At 32.6% G+C, this 12,359-nt stretch overlaps 1 protein-coding gene across 1 annotated transcript; it reads left to right on the top strand.

Moving 5' to 3' along the window:
- The first annotated feature begins 5,743 nt into the window (after positions 1-5,743).
- On the top strand, positions 5,744-11,541 carry LOC107888925 (serine/threonine-protein kinase PBL27). Its single transcript, XM_016813196.2, has 5 exons — positions 5,744-6,179; positions 8,001-8,200; positions 8,335-8,524; positions 9,848-10,239; positions 10,403-11,541. Exons 1-5 carry the CDS (start codon positions 6,038-6,040, stop codon positions 11,021-11,023), a joined length of 1,545 nt encoding a protein of 514 aa, XP_016668685.1. The 5' UTR covers positions 5,744-6,037; the 3' UTR covers positions 11,024-11,541.
- The last annotated feature ends 818 nt before the right edge of the window (positions 11,542-12,359 follow it).

The following is a 12,359-nucleotide window of genomic DNA, read 5'->3' as shown; positions in this document are numbered from 1 at the left end:
TAAAATAAATAAATTTAAAATTAATAATTAATGATAAATAACTTAAATTATAGTAATACAAATCCGAATTTAGCGATTACTCCTCGATAACTTTCTCCTTTCCTTTTTGTGCCAATGCATAGGGTTCTTTGTTAGCTACGAAAATAATAATAATTTACACTATTAATTACATCATTAATTAAAATAAATAATTGAATTTCTAATCAATTCCTACCTTATTCCCAATTTAATCCTAAATAATTTTACTTACTTTTCTAATTCAATTCATACTTTATTTCTATTCAAATTTCCTCCATACTTACATTTAACTATTAATTTTTCAGCATTTTTTCCTAATTTCGAAATTTCTTCAATTTAATCCATACAACATAAAACTTATAGCCTAGTTTACAATTTAATCCTTTAATCAATTCTAACTTAAAATTCATTCAATTAAATCCTTAATTCATTATTTTGTTCAACATGAACTATGTTCAAAAACCTAAGAACTTTCAAAACTTTGTTCTAAAGCTTCTAAAACATCAAAATTAAGAGAAAGGGACTTAATTTAACTTACCAATTAAACTTCAAGCTTCAAATCTTCAGTTTTCCCTTTTTATTTTTCTTTCCTATTCTTTCTTCCCCTGTTCAAACGGCCTCTGTTCTTTCTCTTCTTTATTTCCTTTCTTTATTTCATATCTATTTACTTTATTTTAATTTGTTTTCTATTTAATTAATTAATAAATATAAAATATCTATTTAATAACAAATGTATATATTACAATTGTATCTCATATCCACCCTACATTTATCTTGACCTAATCTATTTCATAATATAATATAATTAATAATTTTAATAATAATAAATATCTAATAAATATATTTTACTAATTAATAATAAATATAAAATATCTTTTCACTAATTATACATAAAATAATACAAATGTACTTATTTAACTTAATACGCTTGTCTTTTATTTTTACCTTACGCTTGTCTTTTCTTAATTTATTTCAAAATATAATAATAATTAATATAATTTATAGCTTAATAATAATAATAATAATAATAATATATTTTTACTTAAATTTTAAGTAAATAACTAAATATATTACAAGTGTACGTATTTAATTATTATTTCAATACACTTGTATACTTCATCACCCTACACTTGTCACACAACTAGATTTATTTATTTATTTATCTATAATTCATATTATAATTTAAATAAAATAATAATTCTATAATTTAATAATTTAATAAAGTAAAGAAAAATCTTACACTTATGAGGCCTCATTCTATAGTAAATGGTATATTTGCCATTTTGGCCCTTTTTATTTTATTTTAATCTATAATTAAATTTTTATCCCTTATTCAATTTAGTCCTTTTTACTATTTTCTCTAAATTGAGATAATTTCACTTAATTAAAACCTAATTAAACACATTACTAGACTCACAATTATTCTTAATAATTATTTACGAACTCGATTTACTAAGATAGAGGCCCGATATTGTACTTTTCCGATGCTAGTGAATTTTGGGTCATTACATTTTGAATAATAGTTTCTCCACAGTTAGTCATCTTCTGCTTAAATCAGGTCTACATTACATTTAGTAATTTCGACCATGTATGTCCGCTATATTCTTTAATCGTAATCGGTCTACACAGTTCGCCATCTATGATAGAGGAAGTCATCCAACATTTGATGGCATAATCTTTACGATTCACATGACAATATATAATTCAACCCCGAAATTCGGTTGTAAACTCTCAAACACTCCCATCTGCAATCCACTACATCACACCTATTTGATGATACACTCCCAAATACGGTATCACCATTTGATGGTACACACCCAAAAACTCTTATTTGATGATAATCTCAACAGTTTTTTCCCCATCTAATTACAATACCACAACCAAATAGCTTCCATGCATATAAACTAAAGAGGTCCTGACCATCAGTGTCCCAGCACCTTAGAATTTTTTTAAAAATCTGGTACAAAGGTGTCGGCTATCAGTGTCCCAGCACCAAATTTTTTTTTTTAAATCTATTACAAGGGTGCTGGCCATCAATGACCCAGCACCCAAATTTTTTTTTCAATTCCTGAAAAAATTGGTACCGGCCATCTACTTCCCCCAACCCAAAATTTTTTTATTTGATAAAGTGGATGCCGGCCATCAGTGTGTCGGCACCCAAAAAAATTATTTTTTTATTTCAAAAAGTGGTGCCGGTCACTTAAGTCTCCCAATTCAATTTTTTTCAAATATTGGTATAAATGTATATCCATGCTACGGGTTGAAAAAAATTTATGGGTGTTGGCCATCTAGTGTCTAGCACCCAAAAAAATAAATTTTTAACCCCCTGAAACAATTATTGCCAAATGATTGTATCAAAATTTATGGTGGTGTTGGCCACTTAAATCCCCTAACCCATTTTTACTGTTCATTTTAAATCATTTGGGTGATTGTTTTTTTAACCTGATATTTTTATAATTAATTTTTTTGGGTCATTTGATTAAAATAACTCGGTTGTTTGAAGACCCCTATCTCCTCCCTTAATAAAAAAATTCCAAATTAAATGGGTTTTTCTTTTGTCTTTGACACACATGCTTGGTGAAATCAAAATACCTGTGTGGAAAGGTGAATGGTCTAATTTTAGTTTTAGTCCTTCTATGATGCATAAATTTATGATAAAATCTTTTACTTTAATTTCTCATAATTTCCTTTCACAATTTATATATATACACTGTAATTACAATTGATTAATTAGGGTTAAATTATTATTTGGGGTTTGCACTTGGTAACTATTCTCACATTGGGGTTTGAATTTTTTTTATCCAAGTTTGACACTGAACTTGACATTTGTTCCCATATTGAGACTAGAACTTAGCAATTATTCCTATATTGATGCCTACTTTCAAGGAAATATCATGAACTAACTTGGAAACAAAAAATTTAAGATCCAATGTGGGAACAATTGTCAAGTCTAGGGCCTAACTTGGACAAAAAAAAAATACAAGCCTTAATGTGGGAATAATTATTAAATTTAGGGCTTTAACTTGGACAAAAAATGTTGAACCCTCAATATATAAGAATAAATGTAAAGTTTAATCCCTAAAAAGTAATTTAACCCAGTTAACTATAACAACAAATCCATTTAGAATTAAATAATTTAACTCAATACATAATTTTCAGTCTGTAATTTTATTTAAAAAAGCCCTAAAGCATAACTATATCATATTAAATTGTTCGAATGGGATTTTTTTCAAAAACACATTGGCATATAATTTTAGAAAAAAAATCTATATTTATTTATAATTTAAATAGTTAAGGCTATCAAGTAAGTAATAATATTTATACAAATAATATAAAATTAAAAAGATTAAATTATATTAAATTAAAATATGGAAGTTAAATTGTAAAAGTTTTTGCATAATAGAGATGAAAACTATAAATAAACCATTGACTTTTGAGGTTTTTTAAAAATAATTTTGACTTCGACACCCAAACACATTTGGAGAATTCACGAAACTTTCTTTTTTCGAATCACATTGAAATTAAAATGAATTACATTGAAATTAAAACTAGGGTAAATTATACCAACAATCACTCAATTTTGGGTAGCTGACAAAACAGCCATTCAGGTTTCAATTCAGTCATTCAACTTTTTAAAAATAACAAAATAGTCACTACTAACCATTTTCGATTACAGGTGTAACGGAGCTATCATATTTCGTTATAGACTTGACGGAGCTGCCATTTTCCATCCCTCTATCACTACTCTCTCATCCTTCTCTCTCTTCCCCACCATCCCTCCCCCTACTCTGATTCTCTCCCCCTCTTCCCCTCCATTGCTTTAATCAAACAAGCCCCTTTACCTTTTTGCAGACCTCTCCACCCTTGCCTCTCCCCCTCTTCCCCCTATTTCTTCTTCTCCATCATCCCTACCACCATTACCACAGTCGCCGTTGTTACTACTCTGTTCCTTACATCAGATTTTGAAGTCAAAGGGTTGGCATGGTCTTATAGGAACAATGTGCTTGTAGGAACTTGTTGCTTAGGTCCAAATGATCTTGGAGTTCATATCCCTTCCCCTAGAAGACAACACTAAGCCAAAAAAAAAAAAACACTAATAGAGATCACTATTGACTTCCATTTCTTTTGAAACTATATATTTGGGTTTTCTGTTGAACAAAGTGCCAATTCATTTCAAGAGAAAATTTTGAAGTTTTATCATTTGACAAAGTGGTTTATATTGCTCTGCATGTAGAGAGGAACAGTTTAGAATGAGTTTTGATGTTCACTTTGATAAATATACTGTATGATGAATTTATCATGTCTAGTCTTTTTTGAAAGGAAAAAATAATGCAAGAGTTGGTGTTGTTACGAACCATAATTATTATTTGATTTAAATAATTATGCAAAGTTGATAAATCAATCACCATGACAACAGAGGATTTGCAATAGCATTTCCTTAAGGTTCAAATAGAGGTATAAGGAGCAACTCTACATATTGCTTTCACCATTAAATTTTATACTCTAAATCATATGAACTCAATGCAATGATGACAAAATTGAATGTAATAATGGATACCTCCCTTCCCTCTCTGTTTTCCCCTTATTCTAAGAGGACCTTTCAAAAATCTAGGGAAAAAGATTGAGTTATGTAATAGATAAGAAGGAAAATAAAAATGGAAATCTGGGTTAGGTTGAAGTAAAAATGGACTCTAACCAATTTGATGTAAACTCATAAGCGACAAATGTTACAACACCAATCTGATGTAAGGAATAGAGCAGTAACAGCGATGACAGTGGTAATGGTGGTAGGGATGATGGTGAAAAAGGAATAGGGGGAAGAAAGGGAGAGGGCAAGGGTGGGGAGGTCTATAAAAAAGTAAAAGGGCTTGTTTGATTAAAGCAATGGTGGGGAAAAAGGGGAGATAATCGGAGTAAGGGGAGGGATGGCGAGGAAGAGGGAGAGGGATGGGAGAACAGTAATAGAGGGATGGAAAACGACAGCTCCGTTAAGTTTGTAACAGTTTGTAACAGAAAATGATAGTCCGTTACATCTGTAACAGAAAATGGTTAGTGGTGACTGTTTTGTTATTTTTTGAAAGCTGAGTAATTGAATTGAAACATGAGTGACTGTCTTATTAGTTACCCCAAAGTTGAGTGACTGTTGGTGTAATTTACGCTTAAAATTATTTATTTTGCTTTTAATGAAACGAGAATGTATTAGGAGTCAGATTGTATTTAAGGGTGAAGTAGAAAATTTTTTAGGCGGTCGAAATTAAATTGTATTTTGTATGATAGTAAAAATATAATTTCACAATTTTAATAATATATATATTTATAATTTTTAAATGATTAAATCAAAGTTTTATCATTTTTAGAATGTCAAAATGAAATTTTATTTAGATGATATTTATTCTTTTTACTTAAAAAATAATAAATTAATCACTGAACATTAAACTAAATAGCTAATTTGTATTTTTTGATGAATTACAAAGTGGTAAAGCCTAAAAATAATGGGACTAGCACCATTTGAATCCAGAACAAACATATGGAGTAAATTTTTATTTTAATATAATATACAAAAATTAAATGAAATCTAACTCTTATATAAATTATTTCACTTACATAAACCAATAATATGAGTAATTATGAGAAAGTAATTATTTTAAAAAATAATTACAAAAAATAATTACAGAAAATGAATTTACCTACGACTAGAGTAAAATAATTTTAGCCTCCCCCCTTTTTCTTTACTTTATTTTCTCTTATGGTTACACAACATAAGCTTCTTTTTTCTTCTTCTTCTTTTTTTTTCTTCGAATTGTTGATCTGCCACTTTGGACTCGATCTTTGTCTTAAATGGGAGCTTAAGATTATCCAGAGGAGCTCAAAGAAAGAAGATTCCAAGGCGATAAAAGATTTTTTTTTGGGGGGGTGTTAAAGGTGTGAAAGTGAAGATAGATTGGAGTAATTATAGAAGAATTATGTGAAAATTAGGGTTTTCAATTCTGGTTTTGTTTGGTTTGCTTGGATTTTGATTATGGGTGGGTGTTTTCCTTGTTTTGGATCATCAAACAAGGAAAGCAACAATGGTGGAACCACTGTGAAAGAACTGCAAAACAAAGATTCTACTAAAGATGGCTCAGTTGGGCAATTTCATCATGTTAATAGAGTTAATTCAGGTAAAATCTTCATTTCCTACCCAAAATTTTACTCTATTTTTTTCCTCTGAATTGTTATAAATTGGTGGTTTCTGATCATCTGAAACATGTTCAATTTTCTGTTCTTCCCCCCCCCCCCAAGTTCTTTTATGATATATGAACTGTTAGAATATGTTGCGAGTTTGACCTGGTACATTTATGGTCGATGTACGAGTGTTATATACGTATATGTATATGTATATGTATATGTATATGTACATGTATATGTCGGGCACGGTCAGCTGTTTCTAAGTGTTTTCATGTATTTAGATGATCCTTGGAGATGTATCTCTATATCCATGTATTTGGGTATTGTTATAATTTTTTTATAAGTTCTTTCACGTATTCGAAGGATCCTCGGAAGTAATATCCTATATCTATGTGTCCGATGTGAATGTCGGAGTATTTTAAGAAAAATGAAGAGTCCTAGTAACATAATTAATGGTTGCTTTGAGGTGTATGATTGATTTAGAGTGTTCATACAATTCTAATCCATCTATAGCTTGTTTTTCTTTGATGAATTGTTAGTGGATCTTTTTGTTGATTGGGTATCTGGTCTTAGATTTAGGCATGATTTTCGCTTTTCCTAGTAAAATCTTGGTTAGGATATTACTTGAACTCAGGTATCAGTCTCAGTTATAGGCATGTGTTAGATACAGCTATGTTCAAGTTTTTCATCATTTTTTTCATGTATTTGGAGGATCTCTAGATGGTCATATTCTCCTAGCAGTGTCTAAATATGTGTTGGACTCTGGTACCCTAAGCAAAATGGAGAGTTAAAGCAACATAGCTTGTTATCTGTAATTGTTAGTCGAACTCGGGTGTAAGCTTTGGATATGGGTTTGTGTTTGACAGGGATATGTTTAACTTTTTTCATGATTTTTCCGTGTATTTGAAGGATCCTTGGAAGGTTATATTCTCATACTCATGCCTGTATGCATTGGGCAACCATTTTCAAGAAAATGAAGAGTCGGGCCTAAATAGCTTGTTAATCCATAATTGTTAAGCTGATATAGACTAAATACTAGTAAATGCATTTCAAGTGAGAATCTGGATGTTCATACAAATGATAAAGGATGGAGTTGAATTTACAGTTAGAAGCTTTGCTTGTGATGTTTTCTTCTTCCTCCTAGAATGTATGTATATATATATGTATATACATGTAATATGTATTATAATTTTTATATTGTTCTGACTCTTTGTTTTTCTTGAAGTAATTGTGTCCGTCACTCGTGTCGAGCACATAGATATAGGATATGTCCTCCAAGAATCCTTCAAATATATGGAAAAACTTAGGAAATCTGACTTTGGAGACATACCATATCCAATAAACTGACACTCACATCCATGTTCAAGTAGTATAAGTTGATTTTGTGCACAAGTGAGACGGGTTTAAGTCTTTTATTGAGCAAGTGTATTATGCTGCCAAATCCTAAAGTTGTAGAAGGCTCCATTTCCGTTTCTAGGTGACAATTTAATTTTATTGTTGTTGCAAATGAACAGTTGTGCTCACAGGTTGCATTGATTCGACTCTTCATTTTTCATTAAATAATTGTGTCCAACATAATTTCAGAAATTGGTATAGGGATGCGACTTTACATGGGCCCTCTAAATATATGAAAGAACTTTTTAAAAAATTGAACATACCTGTGTTAAACACATACCCTTGTTTGACACTCGTACCCAAGTCTGAGTAACATAGCTGGCCCGTTATCTTGTTTTGGCCTTTTAATTGTGATTCTGTTGTTCTCTATCTTCATTCTTTACTCTTGTTCAGTGCATCTGATTCACTTTTTTGACCAGACAAATCAAAATCTCAGAGTGGTTCTGATTCTAAGAAGGAACCTGCAGTACCTAAAGATGGACCAACGGCAAATATTGCAGCACAAACATTTACTTTCCGAGAGCTTGCCACCGCTACAAAGAACTTTAGGCCAGAATGTCTATTAGGAGAAGGTGGGTTCGGACGTGTTTACAAGGGCCGCTTGGAGAGTACGGGACAGGTCTGTAACGGATGCTTGAATTAGATGTACATGACTGTTATAAACATGATGTAATTCAATTTTTATGGATTAATTTGAATTATGGGTGTGAAGAAGTGAAATCTTTTGCTTTAGTAATTGTTTTATGTTTGCAGGTAGTTGCTGTAAAACAGCTCGATCGAAATGGTCTTCAGGGAAATCGAGAATTTCTTGTTGAAGTTCTCATGCTTTGCCTCTTACACCACCCAAACCTTGTCAACTTGATTGGTTATTGTGCCGATGGGGACCAACGCCTCCTTGTGTATGAGTTTATGCCTTTAGGATCATTGGAGGATCACTTACACGGTAAGTTAGCAAGTCTTTCGGTGTTCATGGTACATGCAATTTATGTTACTCAGACTCGGTGCGAATATCAGATATCAGAAAAAATGAAGAGTCAGAATAACATAGATTGAGTCCTCTACTTTTGTTTTGACTGCAATGTAATACTTCCATATTCGGTGAAGATGCATGGCTATTTGCTTTTACCCTATGTTGCTCTTAACTGTTTTCTTCCTTAAATCACATCATAATCTCCACGGATCCTCCAAATGCTTGGAATAACTTAGGAAATCTAACCATATTCATGCCGGGTACATACTAGTACCTAGGGATGGAAAAAAAAAATCGAATACAATGGGTTCCGACTCGACCCGATCTGTTGGTTCGGATATTTTTTTTTTTGAAAAATCGGGTTCAGGGCGGGCTGGATCAGGTGAATTTACAAAAATAGTTGGTTGGGTCGGGGTTGGTTTGAGGTAAATCCGCCCCGCCTGGCCCTGGGATTTTTACAAAAATGCCCCCCCCACGCACACACACACACACACACACATATGTATATACGTTAAGTTTTTTCTTTCAATAAATAAATAATATATATATTAAGTTTTAAGTCTAAACTCAAAAAAATTAATCTTATTTGCTTCAAAATAAAAACTAAAAAAAAATGAATTAAATTTGGGTCAAGTCAGGTCTCCTATTAAATTTCGGGTTTGGGATGGAATTTTTTTCTTTAAGAGTCGGGATTGGGTTGGGGTTGGGACGGATTCATCAATGTTTGGGTCGGGGTCAGCAAAACTCTGCCCTGCCCTGTTGCCATCGCTACTATTACTGGAGTTTGAATAACATAGCTTTTACTTGTCTTTAGGAACTACAAGTTTTTGGCCTTAATTATATAGAAAGATTTGTTACCTTAATTACCATGTTATTTATTGATGAAGCCGCATCAGGCTTGGGTATAACATTGCTTCCTTCTAGATAGGTCATTTAACAGGCGAAGAAGAGTTAATTTCTAAGAAAAGATATCTAGATTTGTAGACTTGTAATATAGGGAGAATGGTCTTTATTTCACTTAACAAATAAGGTTAGTAGAATAAAAACTAACATACCCTGTCAGATGATGCCTGTATCCGACAATAATCTCGTCCTTGAAACTATTCCGTTGGCTTCGGTTTTTTAATTGACATCTAATGACAAGTTTAACTTTTAAATTGCATTTAAGTGATACTCTTATATTTATGGCCGCATTAACTGAATTTTGTTTGTTGGTTTATTCTGCACTCGTTTCATTATGTGGAATCACACTTTAGCATATCACATTGATAACTGTGTTTTAAATTTGCTTTTCAGATCTACCTCCAGGCAAGGAACCTCTGGACTGGAATACCCGAATGAAGATTGCTGCAGGTGCGGCCAAGGGTTTGGAATATTTGCACGATAAAGCTAATCCTCCTGTTATTTACAGGGACTTAAAATCGGCCAACATCCTTCTCGGTGAGGGCTATCAACCTAAGTTATCAGATTTTGGGCTTGCGAAACTGGGTCCTGTGGGTGACAAAACGCATGTGTCCACACGTGTGATGGGCACTTATGGCTATTGTGCTCCAGAATATGCAATGACTGGCCAGCTCACTCTAAAATCCGATGTCTATAGTTTTGGAGTGGTCTTTCTCGAGCTTATCACGGGTCGCAAGGCCATCGATAATACAAGGTCTCATGGAGAACATAATCTTGTTGCATGGGTGAGTATCTTTCTTTACCCGGCCATGATTCAGAAATGCAAGAAATTTCTACAAAAATTTATACTCGTGTGAAATGATTGTTACATTTTATTTATTACTACTTTGACTCAAATCGAGATTTAGTGTACCTCTTTTCTAACTTTGGGAAAATGAGGGTTTTTAGGCACGACCACTTTTCAAAGATCGTAGGAAGTTTCCGCAAATGGTGGATCCACTACTGCAAGGCCGTTATCCGATGCGAGGATTATACCAAGCTCTTGCCGTGGCAGCAATGTGTTTGCAGGAACAAGCTGCTACAAGGCCTCTAATTGGTGATGTTGTGACAGCACTTACATATTTAGCTTCGCAAACTTACGACCCTAATGTGGCCAGCAATCAAAGCAACAGAGTTGGTCCATCAACTCCGAGACGGAAGAATGATCGAGGGGGTATGGTGGATGGGCTGGACAGCCCAGATGAGCATGGACAACGTGGTTCCCCTTCCTCCCATAGAAATTCACCCGATTACCGGATGAGGAACCATGCTAGGAAATTGAGCACCGGTGCCGAGCTTGGTAGGAATGAAACCGGTGGTGGATCAGGGAGGAAATGGGGCTTTGAGGATTCAGAACGACATGAATCTCATCGAGGCAGCCCTCTGAATACTACAAGAACAAGAGAAACTTCACGTAATCGTGATTTTGATCGAGAACGCGCTGTCGCAGAGGCTAAAGTATGGGGTGAGAATTGGAGGGAGAAAAAACGAGCAAATGCCATTGGTAGCTTTGACAGTACAAATGGCTGATACTTCCAAAATCTTTAATTCATGTTGTTTCTCTCTTTCGAGCTAAGACATGTCTTAACATTCTAAGGATAGTCACTCGCAAAAGGTAGCTTTGAAGAACACCATCCTTCACCGTTTCAAACCCCGGCAATCAGAGTTCACCCATGTATCAGTAATCCGTCCAACTTCTATAATCATCCATGTAGTTCCCGGTTGTTTCAAACCTTGTGGTTTAAGGAAGAAAACACGGTTAAAAGAAGGAATCAAAGAGTGACAGATTTTGCGGGGAGTATTCTCACAGGCAAATTCTCCATTGCCAAACATAAACTAGTGTATGAAACATGTTATAATCTATGTATTTAGACTTCACCTTTTTATTATTAGTCATGTTATTAAGGTAAATGTTGGAAAGATTGTCACATTTTTTGCATCATAAATGTTGTCATTGTTGTTAAAATCTTGTGTATGAATTGCTCAGTTTTTTCATGTTTAGGGATTTTCATATCTTATATATAAAATGTTCAGTATAAATTTGTTCATGGTCAGGCTTCAAGTTTTATTGGAGACATGTTCATGGGTTCATGGGCTTGAGTTAGGGCTCATTTAATATTACAAAATAAAATTATTTTTATATTAATATTTATACAATTTTATAATTAAAATTTAACAAACAATAACATTTTAACTATTAAATAGTTATACCTTTTAGCTGGAACGAAATTATCCGCTTGGGCTGAGTAAAAGCATAAATCACATTATTAAATTAAAATTTGTATGTTTTTATATTTATATAAAATGACTTTTAATTAATAAATATTTGAGTTGGGCTGAATAATACTAATTATTATCACATCTCAATGCCTACTATAATTATTATTAATGAGTATTTAATTGGTTCCACACAATTGGTCTAGTAGTTAAAAGTTGTTAATCCATAAAATTCTTTCGGGTTCAAATCTCCGAGTTAAGTGGTAGCCTTTTAACATTTAAAAATTTAAAATCTTTTAATTATAACAAAAGAATAGACAAAGTAAAAACAAGAGAGCAAAACTATTTGCACCATTGGAAGTATACTAGTTTGAAGTTTTTTTTATGGTCTTCACTCTTTCTTTTATTAATAAAAAATAATTATTTAAATTAAAAAATAACCAACCCAGTAACTACACCTAAAAATAATCATGTGCTTATCATAGTCTGCTATCGCTAGCACGTCTCTGTCTATTTTCTCTAGCAGATTTTAGGGTTTTTGTTTATTGTCTTTGTATTGACTAGGTGGCGCAGTGTTGCTTTATTGTTATCTACTATTTCCTTGGGGAAAATACAATAATTACTCAACGTGAGTCTTGAGTATGGAATC

The sequence above is a fragment of the Gossypium hirsutum genome, chromosome A09, assembly GCF_007990345.1.
Source record: "Gossypium hirsutum isolate 1008001.06 chromosome A09, Gossypium_hirsutum_v2.1, whole genome shotgun sequence".
Classification (NCBI taxonomy): Eukaryota; Viridiplantae; Streptophyta; class Magnoliopsida; order Malvales; family Malvaceae; genus Gossypium; species Gossypium hirsutum.
This window is presented reverse-complemented; position numbering and strand designations above follow the sequence as displayed.